This window comes from Ovis canadensis, chromosome 14 (genome assembly GCF_042477335.2).
Source record: "Ovis canadensis isolate MfBH-ARS-UI-01 breed Bighorn chromosome 14, ARS-UI_OviCan_v2, whole genome shotgun sequence".
Classification (NCBI taxonomy): domain Eukaryota; kingdom Metazoa; phylum Chordata; class Mammalia; order Artiodactyla; family Bovidae; genus Ovis; species Ovis canadensis.
Window position 1 is genome coordinate 31,027,553 of NC_091258.1, and position 22,992 is coordinate 31,050,544.

Here is a 22,992-nt window from a genome sequence, read left to right on the forward strand (position 1 = left end):
CTTCTGAGTGAGCTTGTTTCCCAGAACCCGTGGCTACAACAGAGGGGACAGGATCCACGTGGGGAAGCCCGCTCCACTCTGACCCCTGCCGACAGCCTGACAATGACCTCACAATCAGCCTCTGGACCTCCTGCCCCTGGAGGCCAGGATCCCCGGCTCTGCCCCAACACTGCCCTTTATGCTCGCATATATGTTCATGTCTAGAGGGAAACACCGCACCATCTGAGTCATCCAGGACCAGCGACAGAGGCAGAGGGCTCAACAAAGTGGGAGTGGGCCACCTTCCTGCCCACGGCAGGGCCAGGGCTCCACGATGACAGAGAAGTCAGAGGACCTGAAGAACTCCATGCCCACAGAGAGGAAGCTCGTGTGGAGGACGGCCGAGGAGAGGCGGATGTCAGACCTGACTCGAGTGTTGGAGTGGCTGGAACGGAGGCAGGGGAAGAAGAAGCAAGCTCTCCAGGTGTGTACTGTCCCAGAAACCCTACAAGGAAGGCTTCGCTCAAGGCGACTGAAGCCTGATGTAATGGGGCGAGGGCGGGTTTGCAGCACGGGGGTGAGCCAGTAGGAGAGCGCTGGAGCGCAAGGGGGAGATTGTCCACGGGGTCAGGCCATCCTTGTTTGCTAAGGAGCCCCATGTAGTTAAGCTCCCACCCTGCCACAGAGACTGGGAGGTGGGGATGCTGTCTTTCTTGATGTTCGCATTTCAAAGGAGGGCTCTCTGCATGCTTGTGCGCAGTCATGTCTGACTCTGCGAACCTGGACTGCAACCCACCAGGCTCCTCTATCCATGGAAACTTCCAGGCAAGAACACCGGGGTGGGTTGCCATGCCCTCCTTCAGGGGATCTTCCTGACCCAGCATCTGGAGAAAAACATTGCTGGATTGTAAACCTGGGCAAGAGGCTGAGAGAGGATTTATATCTCAAAGGGGCAGAAAAGGAATTTACAAGTGTAAATTTTCTAAAGAAATTGTTCTAGGAAAGGGGAGGTCAAGGGTCTACCGTCAGGGAGACTCCTGTCTAGTTTCACTGAGGTTTCACTTAATGAGAGACATTAAAGCTCTCTCTGTCCGCTTTTTAGAAGGGCTGAGGGACAATTGCTTCTAGGGTCTTGCTGCTGTGTCCTTCCCATTGTCCCCAGGCACTTCCAGCCTCGTGATAGCCCCAGGGTCAAAGGGCATCTTCCACCTCCACTGTCCTCTCTGCGACTCCTGATAACACAAAAAACCTCAGATGCTCAGTTGAGTCTGACTCTTTGGGACCCCACTGACCATAAGCCCTCTGTTCATGGGATTCTCTAGGCAAGAATACTGGAGTGGGTTGCCATTCCCTCCTCCAGGGGATTTTCCTTATCCAGGGATCAAACCTGTGTCTCTTCCATCTCCTGCATTGGCAGGCAGTTTCCTTACCACTAGCGCCACCTGGGAACCTCTTCCTTTCTATCCTTCATCAGAACTTAGTTTATCCATTTGGGCTGCTACAATCATATGCCATAAACCAGGTGGCTTAGAAACAACAGAAATTTCTTTCTTCCCAACTAAGAGGTTGGGAAGTCCCAGATCAAGGTGCCAGCAGATTTGATATCTGATGAAGGCCTGCTTTGTGGTTCATAGATGGCTGCTTCTTGCTATGTTCTCGTAAAGAGGAAGAGACAGGAGTGCTCTCCAGGGCCTCTTTTCTAAAGTCCTAATCCCATTCATGAGGGCTCCACCCTCATGACCTCACTACCTCCCGAAGGCCCCACCTCCCCAACATTATCACATTAGGAATTAGGATTTCAACACGTGAATTTAGGGGGAGGGGAGCGCACGAAAGTCTGCAACACCAGTTTTCTCTCTTTCTCCAGGAACAACCAGTTTTGCCCCAGTTTCCCTCAAGAGTTCCCCTTTGGTCCCTTCATCTACAGAAGGTCAAGCCATACCCTTGGAAAGTGGTCTCTTCAGCAGAGGAGGCCACCTGATCTTGACTCCCCTGGCCCCCAGAGAAAAAATGGGTGAAAATGGCATTACTAACAACAGTGATATGTTTTACTAAGCATTTGCTGCGTGCCAGGCCCTGTGCTTGGCATTGCAGTGAGTTGTCTGGTCAACTGCTCCTAGCAAGGCTATAAGGTAGACACTGATCTTACCCACCAGCTGAAGGATAAGGAAGCTGAAATGAAGAGAGGAGCTCACGGAGCTAGTGAGGGTCTCAGCCAGACACGCCCAGTTCCCCAGCTCATGGGCTGTCAGGCCCACCCCCCACACACCTTTGCCACTGCCTGTCCTTTCCTGCTTCTCCCAGCTCATCGGCCCCTGCCTTTCACGGGAGCTTCTGTTCTGGTTATGTGTTTATTTATCATTATAGTCATTTACTGAGGGTGGCTCCGATAGTAAAGAATCTGCCCGTGATGTAGGAGACCCTGGTTCGATCCCTGGGTTGGGAAGATCCCCTGGAGAAGGGAATGGCAATCCACTCCAATATTCTTGCCTGGGGAATCCCATGGACAGAGGAGCCTGGCAGGCTACAGTCCATGGGGTCGCAGAGTCAGACTCGACTGAGCAACTAACACACAGTCAGAGCGATTTGGAGGGCTAGTTTCATCAGGTACATGGAAACACATCTGACAAACATATTTTACTCTAAGGAGTTAGTGATTTACCTACCCCACCAATTACCCCTCATTTGGGGGGGGGGGGAGGTGTTAGGGCTTGACTGCTGGGCTTCTCAGAACTCAGTTACAGGAATCTTACTCACTCCTTTGATGAATATACTTGATCCCATCTCTTCCTGCTAAGTTTATATTCTAATAATGTTTTCACAGCTGTAGCTTCTATGTGGCTTTTCTTGTAAATAATTTTGGACTCAGAAAGGGAACAAATTTACTTTCAAAATACAATTAAATCTTCAAGCATCGTTACCCTTTCCAGAAGCATTTGGATTTTGAAAGAAGCTCCTGAGAGAGAGGGTGATGTTTCCATGGCAGGTCTCAGATGGCAGGTGGCAGGGGGCCCTTTAGTGAAGACAGCTGGAGGAGGGCTCTCTGTGCCCCTGTCTCCCTTCCCCTGGCAGTCCAGGCTTTTCCCCCACTTCAGCACTATAACCTCTGGGTTATAGTCTACCCAGAGGGCTGTGCCCCTTGTGAACATTTGTCATAAAAGAAGATCCCTGAGATTTAAGGTCTCGGGCACAGGGGCCACCAAGTGAGTTTCTGTGACAGTTTCCTGATGGGTCTGTGGTACCAAATCAGTTCCACTCAGCTTCCTTCAAAAGAGGGGACTGTAGCTACTTGGGCAGCTGTTGAAGAGAGGTTGAAGGTTGAGAGGGGAAGGAGGGAGGTGGGCCACTCTCAGAGTAACTAGACTTAGTTTCTCTCTAATCAACTAGGAGTATCAGCCCTGGCCCCAGCTTGCACCCCTTCCCCCACTAAGCCCCACAAAACCCTGAAGGTAGCTAGTACCCACTTCTTAGATGGTCTTTGGACAGTTTCCTTCCACACACCCAGACTGGCTTATCAAAACCCTCCTTCCATTCACAGAGTGCTGCTAACAATCAGGGAGCACTAAGCACTTCCCCCACAGTAATTCATTATTTCCCACCATAACCCTATGAAGTAGCTTCTGCTACCATCCTCATCCTCAGATAAGGGAACTAAACTGCCCGGAGAGCCGTCCCTTGCTCAAAGTCACTCGGCCAGACAGCCAGCCATAGAGCAGGATTGCAAGCCAGGCCATCAGCCCTGGGGACCAGTCTTGGCCATCTCTGCACAGCCCTCAGAACCCACAGCATACCCCAAGAGGAGATCCGGTCAGTTCAGTTTCCCTGCTATGCTCCAGCACCCCAAGTCTACCCATTAAGGATGGGCCTGGATGCACCTTTGTGGGCCCCTCCCCTCCTGGGCAGTGATGAGACTTACTAATGAAACTGACTCTTTTACCGGCTTCTCCCGGCAGCTGGGAGAGCCAAGCATACATGCCTCGAATGGACTTGTTGCACTTACCTGGCCTTCCATTCCCACCAGGCAGACTGGAGCATCCGGGGAAAGAGAAAGGCAGGAGGAGTCACGATGACAGCTCGGGGAGGTCAAGATGGGATGGGGGTGGGGTGGAGAGGGGAGGGAGCACCCTGGCTGGGCTCGATGACTGGAGGTCACGTAAGGAAGTGGCAGCTAGCAAGGCCATTGGAGGGCTGGAAGGAATTCCTCCCAGGCTGGAGAGTGGGGCCCTCCTGTGGAGGGCGACAGGGAGCTAGTGATGGACTCTGAAGTGGAGAGGGACAGCCACGCCTGGCGCTGGAATTGGGATGAGGTCACCAGGTGTGTCTGGAGGCAGAGGGGCCACAAGGGGAACAGTAGGATGAGAGTAGGTGCTCAGGCTGTGTGGTCCTTCCCCTCCGTGGTGTGCAGGACTGGTCTGTGCCCACTGAGGTGGCCACAGGGCTTTTCTCCCTGTTGTTTCAGAACAAACCCAAGGAGGTGATAGGCTTGGCAGAACCTGCGAAGGAACAAAAGAAAACCAAAAGTGCCCTAAAACATCAGGGAGCCCGCCGCAAGAGCCAAGGGAACCAACAGGTGGCGTTCTCTGAGCAGGTGACATCACCCCGCCTACCCCAGCCCCTTCACAGGACGGAGGGGGTGCCCACTCTGCTCTTGCACGGAATTGGCTACTTTTTCTTTTAAATGTGGGGCTCTAAAATTCATCCCTGCCGCACAGTAGCACCCACACAGGTCACCCCTCCAGCCAGCCAGCTCCCACCCAACACACTGCGCAGTCCCAGTGGGAAGACCTGCACCCCTGCGATAGGGCTTGCTCTTCCTGAGTACCACCTCCCTCCCCTAAACCACTCAGGAATGCCATTGGGCAGAGGGGACAACCAGCGATGGCTGTGGTCTCCAGGGTCCCTCACAAGCTCTGGGGACAGAAGAAAGAAGTTGGTGAGCAGACACCAGTGTGCGTTCCTGTCCCAGGAACCCAGCACCTAGAGTCAGCCTCTCCTTGGGTCCCCCTCATCTGCCCTTCAGCCAACCCTTGAACTCACTCGCGGGGGGATGAAGGAAGCAGAGCCAGAACCCATTCTCTAGCCTATAACATCTCTCCAGATCTCCTCCCAGGCCTCAGGGCAAAACTCCTCCAGGGAGGACGAAACCTCTGCCCTGTACCGAAGGCTCTACAGAGTGGAAGCAAAGGGAAAACGCCTCAGCAGCCTGACCCCGAGCACCAACTCCAACGACACACCCAGGAAATCCGGTAAGGGAAGAACCTCGGTGGGGGGATGCCAGAATTGTCCTCGCCATTGCCCTCCTATCAGAGGGGCCCAGAGATGGCACCATCTTTAAGGCAGCACCATCTATGTCAACCCCACCTCTGTGGATGCAGGAACCCCCATGACTAGGGATCATAGCATCAGGGGATGTGACCTGGACAGGAGACAAATGGGTGTCAAGCCTCATCTGGCACCCGGGGGGAGGGGGCATTTCTTCTCAGGAAGTTAGTATCATATCCCCAGGGTTCCTGAAGTCATTTTGGTGACATCATCCTCATGCCCAAATGATCAAACTAGTTTAGATCCTGTGACAGTGTCAAGGCGCTACAGAAGGTGCCACAGCTGCTGGCCTGAAAGCTGCCAGCTGATGCTAGTACCCAAGAAAAAGAAGTGGGCTTGGGCTATGCCAGATATTGCTAAGACTGACTGTGTTTGAGTCCCAGCCCCACTGATGGGTAACAAACTCAGAGTTGTATAATCCCAAGCAAGCCACTCCATCCATGGGGTCTAGTTTTCACATCCGCAAAATGCAACAATTACACAACCAGCCTCACAGTATAGTGTAGTATTTTAGCAAGTCGAAGCACAGACCACACTCCGCCAGATGCAGAGTCGGTGCTCAATAGATGTTAGCAAAGGGCTGCATGCACATGCTCAGTCATGGCCGACTTTTGTGACTCCGTGGACTATAGCCCTCCAGGCTCCTCTGTCCATGGGATTCTCCAGTCAAGAATACTGGAGTGGGTTGCTATTTCCTACTCCAAGGAACCTTCTCAACCCAGGGATCAAACCACCGTCTCCTGCACCTCCTTCATTGCAGGCAAATTCTTTACCACTGAGCCACCTGGGAAGCATATGGAACTTCTCTGTAAACATTTTGCTAACATTCTCAGGTGGGCTGTGTTGGAATAACAAATTCATTTATTGTACCTGGCCTCTTGGGATGGAGGTGCATGATTAAAAAAGAAAAAAATTCTGGAGGGGATTTCCAATTAGCTCAAAGGAAGAGGGGCAAGAGCCTTGGAGTAGGGGTTGCCAGTTCTCCTGTGTTGTCCCACACTCTGCCCAACAAAAAGTTCATTTCTTTTTCATTTAATGTACCAAAGCCATTGTAACAAAACTGTGGTTACTTGCCAGTTAGAATTAAATATGATTGGCTCTAAATGCAACGTGAGATCCAGGACTGAATCCTAGGCTAGTTATTCAGTGAAAAAAATGGTGAAATCCAGGAAAAACAACTCTGCAACATGCCCATGTTAATCTCTCATTCCTGGCTTATGTAAGATGTTAACATTAGGGGGAGGACGTATAGGAGTCGTCTGTAAGAGTTGTCTTTGCGAGTCTTCTCTTCTATAAATCGAAAAGTATTCCAAAATAAAAAAATTATTTATTTTTTTTAATTTTTATTTTTACTTTATTTTACTTTACAATACTGTATTGGTTTTGCCATACCTTGACATGAATCCACCACAGGTGTACATGAGCTCCCAAACATGAACCCCCCTCCCGCCTCCCACCCCACATCATCCCTCCGGATCATCCCCGTGCACCAGCCCCAAGCATCCTGCATCCTGCATTGAACATAGACTGGCGATTCGTTTCTTACATGATAGTATACATGTTTCAATGCCATTCTCCCAAATCATCCCACCCTCTCCCTCTCCCTCAGAGTCCAAAAGTCCGCTCTACACATCTGTGTCTCATTTGCTGTCTTGCATACAGGGTCATCATTGCCATCTTTCTAAATTCCATATATATGTGTTAGTATACGGTATTGGTGTTTTTCTTTCTGGCTTACTTCACTCTGTATAATCGGCTCCAGTTTCATCCATCTCATTAGAAATGATTCAAATGTATTCATTTTAATAGCTGAGTAATACTCCATTGTGTATATGTACCCCAGCTTTCTTATCCATTCATCTGCTGATGGACATCTAGGTTGTTTCCATGTCCTGGCTATTGTAAACAGTGGAAGGAGTTCAACTTATGCCCTGTGAGAAGCCCCACCCCTTCCCCAAGGTTCCTGTCGTTCTCCATGTCCTGGTCCTGCTGGGAGGCTGAGCATCTGTGGATCTCACTTCCAGGACTATTTCCTTCTCCCTGCTCTCTGCCAACCCAGACAGGGAACACATCCCTTCTCCCCAGCCCTCTCACATGAAGCCATTGCGTGTCAGCAAACTTTACTGAAGGTTTGTGGCAACAAAGGTAAATAATTACATCACAGACTTACACAGCAAACATATTAGAAGTCTATTATGATGTTCTTCAAAGTCCTTTGTCCCCCGCCATCAGATTTCCCTGACGGCTCCATTTCCTGCAGGGCTGGCTTCCAGATGTTTTGCTCAACTCCAAGACTAGGACTAGGGTCAGACAAGCTAGGCACCCAGGACACAAAATTTAAGAAGCTGGTCTCTCTCAGCCGCCCACCTTGCCCTTTCATGAGCCTGAGAGCACACACCTCCTTGAGTTTCGCCCCCTGAGTGCCTCATTCGTCTCACTCTAGTCCTGCTTCTGCCCAGCTCTCCCTCTTCCCTTATTTCCCCTCCCTTCTCTATCCTCCGCCTTCCCCAACCCACACATTCCCATTTCTTCGTACCTCAAGGGATCACTTTGTGCCACTGTCTCATTCCACACTCAATGTAGTCTGTGAAAAAAAGTATTTTTTTTCAATGTAGTCTGAAAAAAAAGATATTTTCCTAAACAAAGGCAGTTATTTCCCTAAGAGAAACTCTCACACAAGTTGCTTAATTTTTTCCGTCTCGCTGCACAAGGACGCCAGCAGGGCAGGCTGATTCGCCAGCCCTTTGATCCTCTGCAGTGCCTCCTGCATCTATCTGCCCAGCTCTGTCCCCCACAAAGCCACCCTGTTGGAGAGCAGGTGGCCCTCTCCAAATGTAATACAACCAATGGCCACTGGGGGTCAGCCGGAGCTCACGCAGACAAGTGGGAGGGTGTTCATAGGCATCCAGCATAGGCATCCACCTGGGCATCCACGCGTGGCACCAGGACTGAGTCAGGGCTGAGTCTGGGCACAGAAAGAGGAACGTACTGTGAAAGCTGTCAGGAGGCCTGAAACGAGTGAGCAGAATCTGGATTGGGAGTCAAGATAGAGACAAAGCAGCCTCTAGGAAGGGCGTAGAGGCAGTTAAGGCCTATGGCAAAAGTCTAAGAAGGATAAGTGTGGATCAATAAAAAGCATTTAAAAAAAATTTTTTTAACTTTTTACTTTATATTGGAGTATAGCGGATTAACAATGTTGTGATAGTTTCAGGTGGACAGCAAATATATTTATGGAGATACAGGATACGTGCACAGGGACTCAGCCATACAAATACATGTATCCATTCTTTCCCAAACTCCCCTCCCACCCAGGCTACCACATAACACTGAGCAGAGTTCCTTGTGTTGTACAGTAGGTCCTTGTTAGACTTCCATTTAAAAAATAGCAGTGTGTACCTATTGATCCCAAACAAGGAGAAATATTCTAGCCAGAACATCTCTTACTAACCTCCCTCAGCCCCACTCAGCGCCCAAATAACTGGCGTCATTTCCAAGAACCAGCTGTTTTAGGGGTCTTGGCCACCAATTCTGTGTGGTTTCCTCTCCTGCACATCCTGTTATCAACTTAGATAAGCCTGTGCAGATTTCTGCAGCTCTCCATGCTACTCTGCCCTGTAGACTCTAGCTGAACTGTCTATTCTCTCTCCTCAACTCAGGGAAAACTGTCTAGGTTTTCTCTACCCATGCTGCAACCCTAAAGCATCTTCCAGCCATCAGCTGGGGATCTCGTGGGACTCACCCCTTCTGTTTCATTTTCTAAAGGATCACTGCCCTGTATGGCCAACGTCTGAAAAATGCCATTTCACCTATCAGGCCCCAGTGTTTAACTGCTTGAGATGGACAGGTAAATCTAACTCCTGTTGCCACCCCTTGGCTGAAAGCAGAAATCTCAGATTGGCCTTTCCAAAACACAGCCCTAATTGAGTACAGTCACAAGACATGGAAAACGTTTATGAAGTTGGATCTGAATTCTTAAAAGGTGACTGTGGCTAAGGGCCACTAAAAGATGCTGGGAAAGCATTGGGAACACACTTGCAAAGTAAATCTTGACAAAGTCTGAGCATCTAGGCTAAGAAAATGGAATTCATTTGGCTTTCTCTTCTTGCCCACCTATGCTCAGGGCATTCTGTCAATGCCAGGCAAGGGTGTATTCCTAATGCAGAGGGTTGGGGTGCAGTTACCCCTTCTGTCTCTAGGTGATTATAGAGTCAACCCCTAGAGTCCCAAACACAGCTCACCAGAAATCTAATGTATTCATTCAGCAATGAACTCAGAAATATGGGACATTTTGTCCAAGAGGGTAGCCAGGACAGGCTCCCAGAAAAAGGCATTGATAACCTGGGTTCACGTTTTCCTGGCATCTTGATCACATGACTTAATCTCTCTGATCTTCCACTTTCTTATTTGATCAAAGGGCATGATATGGTTGTGAGACTGCAGTGCCCCCTCCCTAGAAAGCCTTTAGAAAACTGCCTGAAACATGAGTTACTCAATAAGTGTTAGCCAATGTGTATAATTCTCATTACCATCCATTTTAGTACTCATCTTCCCTGCATGAGACCTACTTTGATCCAGAAAAGGCTCAGATGTCTCAAGAAAGTCCATGGCCCTTTCTCCAAGGGATTTCCATTTGTGTCAATGAAGATATGTACCTCATGATTCTCCTGGAACGTGGTATCAATTTCCACCATGCACAAACCGACTGCTGATGCCACCTGACCCCACCACTCTCTCAGGGGCCAGCTGTCAGTTTAGAGAGCTGTACTGGACACAAAGATCCCAGTTCAGCCATGGACTCATTGTGAGACCTTGGGCAAGTCAGAGCCTCTCTCTAGGCTGTTGTCCCTCCATTTATGTTATAGAATGTCTAGACTTTCCTAGACGTATTCTGGTAAATTTTCTGCATTTTATTCATGAATTCTTGCAACTTACTTACAACTTGTTTTACTTAGGAAAAACAACTTACTTACAAAAAAAGAGTCAAATTAGCATCAATCTAGAAATGATACTTATAGACTACTGATTATTACAGTCTCACAATCTTATTCTTAGTCCATACATAAGTTACTGTTAGGGTGAATGAAAGATATTTGCAAAGTCAGAAATATTTAGGGGGTTTCTCAGCCATTTATTCATTTATCTAAAGAAAATGCTCTAGAAGAGAGCAGAGGCATCAAATTAGGAAATAGTTTAAAAATAAAAATCTTGATATGCACTTAAAATCATATTTTTTAGAAAGAATGAAAAAGGATAGGCAAAGAGATATGCAAACAGATGAAGTGGATTTAATGCTAAAAGAAACAACAGGCTAAAAGAGAGAGATTTTAAAATGTTAGAGAGAGTAAACCATAAACCTACACACACCAAAAATAGAGTTAAATAAACATTTAGAAATGCAAAGTAAGTCTGACAAAAATAGTTACAGTAGGAGATTGCAATATACCTCTTTCAAGACAGATCAAATAGCTAATTTTAGGAAGTGCCTAGAAGAATTTAACAATGCAATTAACAAACCACAACTTTATATTTGAATAGAGAATATACATTTTTATGTGGCCAAAGCATATTCACCAAAAGGAAACTTTAACATTCAAGATAGTAAAGATTTTAGGGCCAGTTACAGTCAATAATTAGAAATAAAATTTTAAAAGATAATCTCAACAAACATTAAGAAACACACTTCCAAAATACCATGATTTAAAGACAAAAACTAATGGAAATAAGACTGTTTCATACCAAAATCTATGGGATGAAGGCAAAATCTATGCCTAGGAGAAATTTTACAGCCAAAGCTGAAAGCAATGGTTTTTATCTTATATAAAACAAATTAAAAAGTAATACTTTTATTAATTTAATGACATAGAAGAAATAATTAATATGAAAAAGAGAATTCATCCATTCAATACCAACTAAGATGAATGAAATACAAAATTAAAAGTAGCTAAAAAGATAAACCAAAGCTAGCTTTTTAAAAAAAACATGCGACAAATAGTATGTATATCATAAGCCTTGTCAAAGAAGAGTCAAAAATATACAAGATTTTATATGAGAAAAGGTGCATAAGCAAAGGTAAGAAATACATTAAGTGAATTATAATAGAGTGTTGGGGAAGACTTGAGAGTCCCTTGGACATCAAGGAGATCCAACCAGTCCATCCTAAAGGAAATCGGTCCTGAATATTCACTGGAAGGGCTGATGCTGAAGCTGAAACTACAATACTTTGACCGCCTGATGCAAAACTGACTCATCTGAAAAGACCCTGATGCTGGGAAAGATTGAAGGCTGGAGAAGGGGTCGACAGAGGATGAGCTGGCTGGATGGCATAACTAGTGCAATGGACATGAGTTTGAGTGAACTCCGGGAGTTGATGATGGACAGGGAGGCCCGGTGTGCTGCAGTCCATGGGGTCACAAAGAGCTGGACGTGAGTGAGTGGCTGAATTGAACTGAACTGAACTGAACTAAAACCCAACATAAATGAATAACTTCTTATACTATAAACTATCAAATGGACATAATAAAGAGTGGAAAAGTTGACCAGAACAATTCCTGAGGTAAAAATTGGAAGATAGCAGACACCTTCCCACTAAAAAGGCACAAGGACAAATGGTTTCACCAAGTTCTACCTAACATTAAAAATCAAATAATCCCAATGTTACTTCAGCTATTTCAGGCTACATAAATATAGACATTTCTATTTTCTAATTTTCCTTGTTATGATTTTTAGATAAAGGTCTGTAATTTAAAAGTACACATTTCATTTTCAAATGCATAGTTTTTAAAGTATTTCTAATATTAATTTATCATTTTGATATTAATTTCTCACTTAAATTCTTTCTTCTCTGCAATCACCCTCTGTGTTTTCTCAGTCTTTTAACTTTATTGAGGCTTCCAATGGCTAAGGTAAAAGTCACATTGCACTTGAAAATATGTGGGTTATTTCTGAATATCTTTTGATATTGATGTCTAACATAATTCCACAGTGATAAGAGAACAGATTCTGTATGATTCAGAATCAGTCATTCAGATCATGAAATTTTTGCCCCTTGTTTTATGTCCCTGGATATATTCCAGTTTATAGTCTCCTGATTTATAGTCTATGGGAACTTGAATAGAATTTGTATCCTGTTGTTGTGTGAAAACTGTATAAATCTTAATTGTGTTGAATTGGTTCATAGTGCTTTTCAGGTCTACTATATCCATCTACTTTTTTGTCTGTTCACTCTATCAATTTTTGAGAGCTTGATAGTGAAACTTCGACTAAAAGTCTTAATTTATCTACTTAAAAAAAGAATTGTAATATATAGTGGAACCATATGTAACTTTGTTCTGTATTTTCCAAGTCTCCTGTAAATGTGTTACTGTACTTTCATAACTTAAAAATTAAAAAATAAGAAAATATAGGTATTTCTGCATTAATTTGACAAGCCACCATGCTGATGATGCAGGGAACCCGAAGCTGGTGCTCTGTGACAGTCTAGAGGGGTGGGATGAGGAGGGAGGTGGGAGGGAAGTTTGGGTGGGGGAAAGCATATGTACACCTGTGGCTGTTTCATGGTGCTGTATGGTGGAAACCATCACAATATTGTAGAGTAATTATCCTCCAATTAAAAATTAAATTAAAAAAAATAAAATATTAGGCAAAAAGCAGGCCAACCTCACAATAATATGGATGCAAAGTTATTTTTAAAATGTTAGCAAATAGACTTAATGTTTGAAAATATGGCAAATATATCCATCTATGAAATTAATAACAAGCCATGACCAAGTAGGATTTATTATAGCAGCTTGCAAATGGTTAGGATGTCAAGGTATCTAATAACATGATTTATCAGCAAATTAAAGGAAAGCCATATGATCGTATCAGTAGATGATAGAAAGGCAATAAACAGACAATCAACTATTGCTAATAAAAACCTTATGTAGACTAGGAGTAAAACTCCTGAATATTACAAAGCATTCTAAAAATTCTGGCATACATCATTCTAAATGATGGAATGTTAAATCTCTTTATTAAAATAAGAAACAAAATGAAGCATGACTTCCTTCGTCATTATTGACACTGTTTTGGAGAGTGTCAAACGCAGCATGTCAAGAAGAGCACATAATTTTTATAAATATTAAGGGGAATATGTTTTCATTTTTCTCCTGATATGACCGTCTTTCTGCAAAACTCAAGAAATTCTAGGCCCAAAATGATACTGTATGGTGTGGTTATTTGTGTACTAGAAAAAAAAAATTTTTAACAGTAGTCTTTTCTCTATACCAGTCTCACCAGTTAGAAATGGGAAGAAAATACTCTACTCGTTCAAGCAAAAGTCTGTAAAATACAGAAGAGTATATTTAACAAGAAAATAATTAAGGCCGCCAAGTCCCACCAGTATCTCACTAAGTACAAACTCCATATTTGGGTGGCATCAGACCCTCACTATTTCATTTAATATATGTGTGCCTTTGTGCCCACTGTTCCTCCTGCTCAGCCATGCTGTTCCTCCTGCCTGCAATACTTTTCTTCCTTTTTATCATGTGATAAACTGTTTGTCCTTTAAAATCCCAGTTCAAAGTTGATCTCCTCTGATACCTTCTTTTAAACCCCCATTAGGCTAAAGTTCACTTTAGGTGAATTTTCTCTAGGGAAGGAGAGAAGATTGAGAGAAGGAAATGAATGAAAGGCGAAAAAGGGTGAGAGTTGAGAAGAATGAGAGACAAGGAGAAAGTAAGGAGGATAAGATGAATAGGGATTAAACAAATGCTGAATGAGAACTAACCAAGGTCTTGGAGAGACGTTAGATCCAGTAAGGTTTGAAGCCCATGCAGCCTTCCAGGTCCCATCCCCTTCCTGTCCACCTTACCACCACCCAGACCAGGACCTAACTCCCTGGTGACATCTGTCTAATTTCAGACTTAGACATCAAAGATGCAGTGGCTCAAGAGTCCACTCAGCGCCCAATGCCATACCGTCGACAAAGCGTCGTCGAACCCGTATTACAGGACACTGCCTTTGCCCAGCGGAAGTCAACCGTCTTGAGAGAGTGGGGGGGCAAGATGCCTGATGCCTCTTATGAGCGTAAGCTGAAAAGCCTCATGGACAAGGGCACGGAGCCCAAGATGGAGATGATGAAGATGTTGAAGCCGGAAGAGGTGCTGAGCTGCCGGTAAGCAGCCCTGCGCGGGTGGGGCTGGGTGCTTCCTGTAAGACCAGGCTCTTCTCACCACGGTCTGTGGTTCAGACACCTGGGCTGAGCCCCGAGCAAGGGAGGGTGGCTGCAGCATGTGCGGGCTCTGCTTTGAGTCCCAAAGAGCTGAAGCCGGTAGGTCCACTAACGAACACGACATTTAGGTGCTGGTGTTTTGATGCCCTGCCTTAGGACACGTACACAACTTTCACCAAATTTCTGTTTGACAGAAGAAACCATGACTGTTATTCACAAAGGAAAGAATGAGTTGTTTGTGGCCTTGTTTTCTTTCTTTTTTTTTTTATATGTATATATATTTTTTTACTTTACAATACTGTATTGGTTTTGCCATACCTTGACATGAATCCACCACAGGTGTACATGAGTTCCCAACCCTGAACCCCCCTCCCACCTCCCTCCCCATATCATCTCTCTGGGTCATCCCAGTGCACCAGCCCCAAGCATCCTGAATCCTGTATCGAACGTAGACTAGCGATTCGTATCTTACATGATAGCATACATGTTTCAATGCCGTTCTCCCAAATCATCCCACCCTCTCCCTCTCCCACAGAGTCCAAAAGTCCATTCTATACATCTGTGTCTCTTTTGCTATCTCGCATACAGGGTTATCATTACCATCTTTCTAAATTCCATATATATGTGTTAGTCTACTGTATTGGTGTTTTTCTTTCTGGCTTACTTCACTCTGTATAATTGGCTCCAGTTTCATCCATCTCATTAGAACTGATTCAAATGTATTCTTTTTAATGGCTGAGTAATACTCCATTGTGTGTATGTACCACAGCTTTCTTATCCATTCATCTGCTGATGGACATCTAGGTTGCTTCCATGTCCTGGCTATTATAAACAGTGCTGCGATGAACATTGGGGTACACGTGTCTCTTTCAATTCTGGTTTCCTTGGTGTGTATGCCCAGCAGTGGGATTGCTGGGTCATAAGGCAGTTCTATTTCCAGTTTTTTAAGGAATCTCCACACTGTTCTCCATAGTGTCTGTACTAGTTTGCATTCCCACCAGCAGTGTAAGAGGGTTCCCTTTTCTCCACACCCTCTCCAGCATTTATTGCTTGTAGACTTTTGGATCACGGCCATTCTGACTGGTGTGAAATGATACCTCATTGTGGTCTTGATTTGCATTTCTCTGATAATGAGTGATATTGAGCATCTTTTCATGTGTTTGTTAGCCATCAGGATGTCTTCTTTGGAGAAATGTCTATTTAGTTCTTTGACCTATTTTTTGATTGGGTCATTTATTTTTCTGGAATTGAGCTGCATAAGTTGCTTGTATATTTTTGAGATTAGTTGTTTGTCAGTTGCTTCATTTGCTATTATTTTCTCCCATTCCGAATGCTGTCTTTTCACCTTGCTTATAGTTTTCTTTGTGTGCAGAAGCTTTTAATTTTAATTAGATCCCATTTGTTTATTTTTGCTTTTATTTCCAATATTCTTGGAGGTGGGTCATAGAGGATCCTGCTGTGATTTATGTCGGAGAGTGTTTTGCCTATGTTCTCCTCTAGGAGTTTTATAATTTCTGGTCTTATGTTTAGATCTTTAATCCATTTTGAGTTTATTTTTGTGAATGGTGTTAGAAAGTGTTCTAGTTTCATTCTTTTACAAGGGGTTGACCAGTTTTCCCAGCACCACTTGTTAAAGAGAGTGTCTTTAATCCATTGTATATTCTTGCCTCCCTTGTCGAAGATAAGGTGTCCATAGGTGTGTGGATTTATCTCTGGGCTTTCTATTTTGTTCCATTGATCTATATTTCTGTCTTTGTGCCAGTACCATACTGTCTTGATGTCTGTGGCTTTGTAGTAGAGCCTGAAGTCAGGCAGGTTGATTCCTCCAGTTCCATTCTTCTTTCTCAAGATTGCTTTGGCTATTCGAGGTTTTTTGTATTTCCATACAAATTGTGAAATTATTTGTTCTAGCTCTGTGAAAAATACAGCTGGTAGCTTGATAGGGATTGCATTGAATCTGTAGATTGTGTGGCCTTGTTTTAACAGGAAACTCCCCTAAGTTCCTTTACGCTGTGGTGTTGAATCGCTGGGACAGTAGCCACCATTCCCAGGGGCTACCTGCTGTATGTTTGGGGTTTCAGACTCTAAAGTGACCATAAACAAAGTCTGAAACCATTTGGCATGTATGCTCTTACCAAGGGGTCTCCCTTCTTGCTGTTCTCTGTCCTAGTTACAAGACCTACTGGTTTTCAGCAACACCAAACATCAGGGCTTCTGCCCCTAATCTGAGCATCCCTCCCCAGCCTGATGTTACTCTTTACTGTAAAGATGTATCTGACACAGTTCAGAAACTTCAGTAGAGGAGGATATAGGACAACAGAATAAGGTAGTCATCTTTGTAGAGTTCACAGCAGCGAACTCACCTGCACGTTTCAGACACCTGGCATCCACAGGCCCCATCACACAGTCCTGCTCTGCTGGCTGACTGGTTGGGGGGGGTGGATGGGTGGAATGGCTAACCGGCTGAAAGATGGGCAGCCAGCCTTGTTGACTAGGGGGGTTTCTGGCTCCTGCCACTTCCACAGCTGAATGACTTGGCCATGGCTTTCAGACTGATAGCGTGGTTTTAATTGACTCTGGCCAAAGATAGTCTTCCTGGGTTCCATGGTGGGGAGAAAAGAGACTTGGACAGCGTAGGGGGAGAGAATATTTGGAGATGGCAAAAAAACAAGCCATTAGAAAAACATCTAAACAAAGGATGAAATTGTCCTTTGTTATCTTAGTGAGGGCGCACAGGTAGATGTGTGTGAGATCCTCCCCCCAGGGGCTGGGCTGGTCAGGGAGGGATGGGGTGGACTGTGGCTGGAGCCATCAGGGAAAGGCAGGACTGGTGGGAGCTGACTGTGAGAACAAGGAAGCTCTGGGCAGATCTTGAAAAAGAAGGGAAGTTCATTGGTGGCCTCCTGATTAGGATTCCAGGCTTTCACTGCTGAGGGCCTGGGCTCAATCCCTAGTCAGGAAACTAAGATCTTGTGGGCTGTGGGTACGGTCAAAAAGAAAAAAGAGGAAAGAGAAGGGAGACCATTTCCAATGGATAGAAACCCCAGTTTCTACAATACACAACTCCTTCCCCACCATGTGTAGCAAAGTAAGCAACCAGAAGGTGGCCTGAAAGCAGCCTGAGTCGGGGGCCTCCCTCTTTATACTAAAGCTGAGAGCAAGGCCAAGGTTGATGGTGGGATAAGGGGCATGACGGCAGAGACACTCTCTAAACTGCATGGCAGAGATGGCGTCAGTCCTGTTCTTCAGTTACAAGTCAGAACGGTGGGGCTTTAGCTAATATTTTTAAATGATGTTTTAATTTTAATTGTTTGAATACTATTAAAAAATACTCACCTCTATTTCTACAACTTTCTCAGCCTTTATTTCCACTGTCCTGTATTTCCCCCAGCCCTTGGCCTCACTCAGATTGTACACACAAGGCAGTGATGAGAGAAAACACCTAACAATTTGCATTCAACTTTTTCCTCCCCACTTGGCATAACGTCACAGCCATATTGCGCCTTCTTCTCGCAAATGATATTTTAACATTAAGAAGATTTCTTGAATTGAATATTCCATTGTTTGCTTGACCATTCCTCTACTGATGGAATTTACTATTTTCTTATTGTCAATAACCCCCCAAATAAATACTTTTATTGATATAGATTTTCTTCCATTGACTTCTCTTCTTGGGGTAAGTTGAGGACCAGAGTGGAATTACTGAATCAAAAATAATGAAATTTTTTGGGTGGAGAGGCAACTTGTTTGGCATAAATGTTGCCCAATTTATTTCCAAAAGAGTTATGCTATTTTTCTAGATTCCATATATATGTGTTAATATACAATATTTGTTTTTCTCTTCTAGAAAAAATGTTACTTATGAACCTATTTGCAGGCCAGGAATAGAGACACAGGTGTAGAAAATGAGCTTGTGGACACAGTGGGGGAAGGAGAGGTTGGGACAGTTTGAGAGAGTAGCATTTACACATATACACGGTCACATGTAAACTAGATAGCTAGTGGGAAGCTGCTCTAGAACACAGGGAGCTCAGTTCAGCACTCTGTGATGACCTAGGTGGGTGGGATGGGGTGGCTGGGTGGGAGGGAGGCTCAAGAGGGAGTGGGTATGGATATATTTATGGCTGATCCATGTTGTACAGCAGAAACCAACACAACATTGTAAAGCAATTATTCTTCGATTAAAAACAAATTTTAAAGAGTTATGCCAGTAAAAACTCCCACCAAGTCTTTTATGAGACCTCTGTCAGCTCCAGAAATGTCTGGAGAGCCAGTCCTTACAGAGGTCCCCACACTGACACTGCTTAAATCTAAGCTCTTCTCAATAAAGTTTGGAGCTGCGGTGACTCCACCCTCAACTGACCTCTTTGGCCTTGTCTTTGCACAGATACCTGAGGTTATCCAAGAATAACATTCGAACCTTGCTCAAGCTGTGCAAGGATGCGGGAATGAACGTGGACATCCACCCCCACATGATCGAAGGAGAGATAGACGCTAAAAAGGTGTTCAACCAAAACATCAGTGTAGCCCTCTAAAGAGCCCCTCTCCCTGGCCGCCTCGAGCTCCCTCTGCTGTTGGGTCCTCAACCGCCAGATGCCACCCTCTGGTACACCGCACCTGGCCCTTCAGACCTGGGGCACCCCCTTTAGACAGTAGCAATTAGGAAACAAGGATAGACTGCTTGGATCATTGTGTTGATGTGATATTTTGTCCTTGTCATCCAAGTCAGAACCAACGCAGGAGAAACTATGGGTTTTCTCCCCACCTCCCAAAGAACACTCCCTAGAAAAGAAATCTTAGAAGTGAGAAATGGGAGTCCAAAGTCTCCAGTCTCTCTACAGGAAAACGTCTTAATGACCCACATAAAACGATGGTGTGAGCACTCACGTAGAGCCAGACATCCTGGAGTATGAAGTCAAGCGGGCCTTAGGAAGCATCACTATGAACAAAGCTAGTGGAGGTGATGGAATTCCAGCTGAGCTATTTCAAATCCTAAAAGATGATGCTGTTAAACTGCTGCACTATATGCAAGCAAATTTGGAAAACTCAGCAGTGCCTACAAGACTGGAAAAGGTCAGTTTTCATTCTAATCTCAAAGAAAGGGAATGCCAAAGAATGTTCAAACTACCATACAACTGCGCTCATTTTACATACTAGCAAAGTAATACTCAAAATTCTCCAAGCTAGGCTTTAAAAATACATGAACCAAGAACTTCCAGATGTTCAAGCTAGATTTAGAAAAGGCAGAGGAACTAGAGATCAAATTGCCAACATCCACTGGATCATAGAAAAAGCAAGAGAATTCCAGAAAAACATCTCCTTCTGTTTAATTGACTATGCTAAAGCCTTTGACTGTGTGGATCACACAAACTGTGGAAAATTCTTAAAGACATGGGAATAGCAGACCACCTTACCTGCCTTCTGAGAAACCTGTATGCAGGTCGAAAAGCAATAGTTAGAACTGGAACAATGGACTGTTTCAAATTGGGAAAGGAGTACATCAAGGTTGTATATATTCACCCTGCCTATTTAACTTATATGCAGAGTACATCAAGCTGGAATCAAGATTGCCGGGAGAAATATCAATAACCCCAGATATGCAGATGATACCACCCTGATGGCAGGAAGTGAAGAGAAACTAAAGAGCGTCTTGATGAAGGTAAAAGAGAAGAGTGAACAAGTTGGCTTAAAACTCAACATTCAAAAAACTAAGATCATGGCATCTGGTCCTGTGACTTCATGGCAAATAGAAGGACTGATGCTAAAGCTCCAATACTTTTGCCACCTGATGTGAAGAGCTGACTCATTGGAAAAGACCCTGATGCTGGGAAAGATTGAAGGCAGGAAGAGAAGGGGGTAATAGAGAATGAGGTCGTTGGATGACATCAGCGATTCAATGGACATGAGTTTGAGCAAACTCTGGGAGATAGTGAAGGGCGGGGAAGCCTGACATGCTGCAATCCATGAAGTCGCAAAGAATCAGGCACAACTTAATGGCTGAACAACAGCAAGAGTCTCCAGAGGGATTTCAGCGGGGACAACCTGGTAAGGGGCTGTCAGGGACACACACACTCCAGGTCTTGTCCAACCATCCCCACCACCTCTCATGGGGGACATGACTCTGTGGGAAGCTGGTCTTCCGGTGTGCAGGGTGGAGAGTGGATTGGGAGAATGGAAGAGGGAGGAGTCTGTTCAGGTAAACATGGGTTACTCCAAGAAGTCACCGAGGGCAAGGCTGGCTCAGAGTAACAAAGGAAAGAAGCAGCAGGGCTGGGGTGGAAGACTGTCCTCGCCTCAACTCCCGTTCTCCTGTGATGGAGCCTCTGGCAAATCCTACAGGACGATTCAGAGCCACTTCCTTCCCACCGTGGAGCAAATGCCAGTTGACATCCCTGCAAGCATTTCGAGTAAGGTCAAATTCCAACGGCCACACTGACTAGCTGTGTGACTTTGGCAAATTACCTTCCCTTTCTGGGCCTTTGTTTCCTCATCTATCAAATGGGGCTAATGATATAACCTGCTGAGGGAGGATCCTGAGAAGAGGAAACGGGAGTTTACGTGTGAAGCAAAACCAGACAATGACGTACAGAGCTCAGCAAACGTGCTGTTCCCACAGCTCCTGAGGTGGACGAGGAGCAGCTTCAGCCCTCCCAGCCCTGGCTTCCTCAGAAGGTGTCCTGAAAACGGGGCCGATTGGTGCTGAGTCTAGGATGCTGATTCCAAGCCCCTGGACTTTGTGATATGTCCAAAAATTAAATGGTCCCTCAGCCCCCAGGGGCTATTTGCGCACCCCAGAGGGTGACATGTGGCCGTGCTCCAGACAGGCCTCACTAGCCAGACCCCACTTTACTTTCTGCTTCCATATTCAAAAAGGGCTTGGATCCCACCACGCCCCTACACCATGTTTTTTATTTATTTAAAATATGGATTTACTTTAAAAATACTAATTTGTTTACTTATTTATTTATTTGATTGTGCTGGGTCTTAGTTGCACCATGCAGAATCTTTCAATGGCAGCATGTGGGACCTTTCTTTTTTCCTTTTTTAGTTGCAGTACATGGTATTTTCAGCTGCAGTATGCACACTCTCTTTTGCAGCATGTGGGATCTAGTTCCCCGACCAGGGATCGAACTCACATCCCCTGTCCCCTGCTAGGGGAGTGCAGAGCCTTAGCCACTGGGCCACCAGGGAAGTCTCCACCATATGCTTTTTAAATCTCCATGCCCCACTTCACAACTACAAAGCAACCCCTCTGAAGTGAGTGGCTCTCTCCGCTGAGAGTCATTGCCCTTGGGAATCAGATTAAAATTGGAGGCTTCCGATTCTCCTGCCTGCCGCCATGCACCCAACTCAAGTCCCCACTAAGGGACTTCCTAAGGGAAGGCAGAGACCCTTAGGCTTGCAGGCAGGTCAGAAACACATGCACAGAGCACTGCGCCCTGGTAAGAATGTCAAGAAACCAGTTGTAAATGATTAGGTAATAGTTTCTCTCCATAAGTACCTGTTCTTGGGGAGAACCAGCTCTTCAAAAATGGGAAAGAAAGGTATTTCCTGAGCATTACTGAGTGTCAGGCACTTTATCAGTGTTGTTTCATTCAAAATCAAAGCCCACAACCATCTTCAGAGACATCCACTTTGTGCTGCCGACTCAGTGGTCTGCATGAAGCACTGCCAGCTGTTTTCCTGCATCAAGCGTTCTGGCCTCCAGGAAGTCCGTCTGCCTGTCTAATCTGCCTCTCTCTTGCTGCAGTGTGAGTCTATTTTCTCTCCTTTGGGCCACAGTGGAAAGAGAGGAGAAGCTAGTCTTCATTGTCTGATAAGTATTCATATTCTGGAGGATGTGTGCTGAGGAACAAATGAACAGATGAAAGGCCCTGGGAAGTTAAATGTCAGATGCATCAATAAGAGCAGCCTGTGATATGACAATGACCATTTTTTCCAGCTCTCTGTCATACAGTTGCATTTGATTATTTCTCCCGTTTCCTTTCCATAGCCCTCTTAAAGTGCATTGATGAAGATGGGTCTAGCCCTGTTTTCTAACAAGATGCCAAAGACCGAATTCCTTTCTGGAACTCAGGAAAGACTGACTCTAAGATGGCTATGGATTGCACTCATTCATTCATTTTCTCTCCCCTCACCAACTGTGTTATATGGCAAGCTTTCTGTATTCCCCCTGTGGTCCACTGAGACTGCTGGGCCCTCTTCTGCAGGGCTGGAGCTGTATATCAGCTTTTTGTCCATGAATCACTAGGAGGCCCAGATGCAGGGGGGTGCTCAGGGAGGGGCAAGCCCAGCCTTTCTGGTGTCACAAAGGAGCCAGGGGAGGCGCCACCCTTCCGACTTCTAATCTGGAGCTCTCTCACCTGATGGAGTGGTCAGTGATTCATAGCAGCACATTTGTGATTCCGACACTCCACTAACTATCTCCACTGCATCACCCAGCTCCTCAAATCCACTAGGGTCCACATTCTCCCTGAAGC

At 45.3% G+C, this 22,992-nt stretch overlaps 1 protein-coding gene across 1 annotated transcript; it reads left to right on the forward strand.

Annotated features, from left to right (window-relative positions):
* The first annotated feature begins 313 nt into the window (after positions 1-313).
* On the forward strand, positions 314-19,047 carry C14H16orf78 (chromosome 14 C16orf78 homolog). The gene is made up of 6 exons (XM_069549353.2): positions 314-463; positions 1,907-1,909; positions 4,439-4,567; positions 5,078-5,225; positions 14,203-14,455; positions 18,900-19,047. Exons 1-6 carry the CDS (start codon positions 314-316, stop codon positions 19,045-19,047), a joined length of 831 nt encoding a protein of 276 aa, XP_069405454.2.
* Positions 19,048-22,992: the final 3,945 nt, after the last annotated feature.

What these genes read in the sequence shown, in the direction of transcription:
- C14H16orf78 (XM_069549353.2), top strand. Translation starts at nt 314, where the DNA reads ATGACAGAGAAGTCAGAGGACCTGAAGAACTCCATGCCCACAGAGAGG. An exon ending in AGGTGGCGTTCTCTGAGCAG is followed by an intron (nt 4,568 to 5,077) that starts GTGACATCACCC and finishes ACATCTCTCCAG; the next exon opens with ATCTCCTCCCAGGCCTCAGG. An exon ending in CGACACACCCAGGAAATCCG is followed by an intron (nt 5,226 to 14,202) that starts GTAAGGGAAGAA and finishes GTCTAATTTCAG; the next exon opens with ACTTAGACATCAAAGATGCA.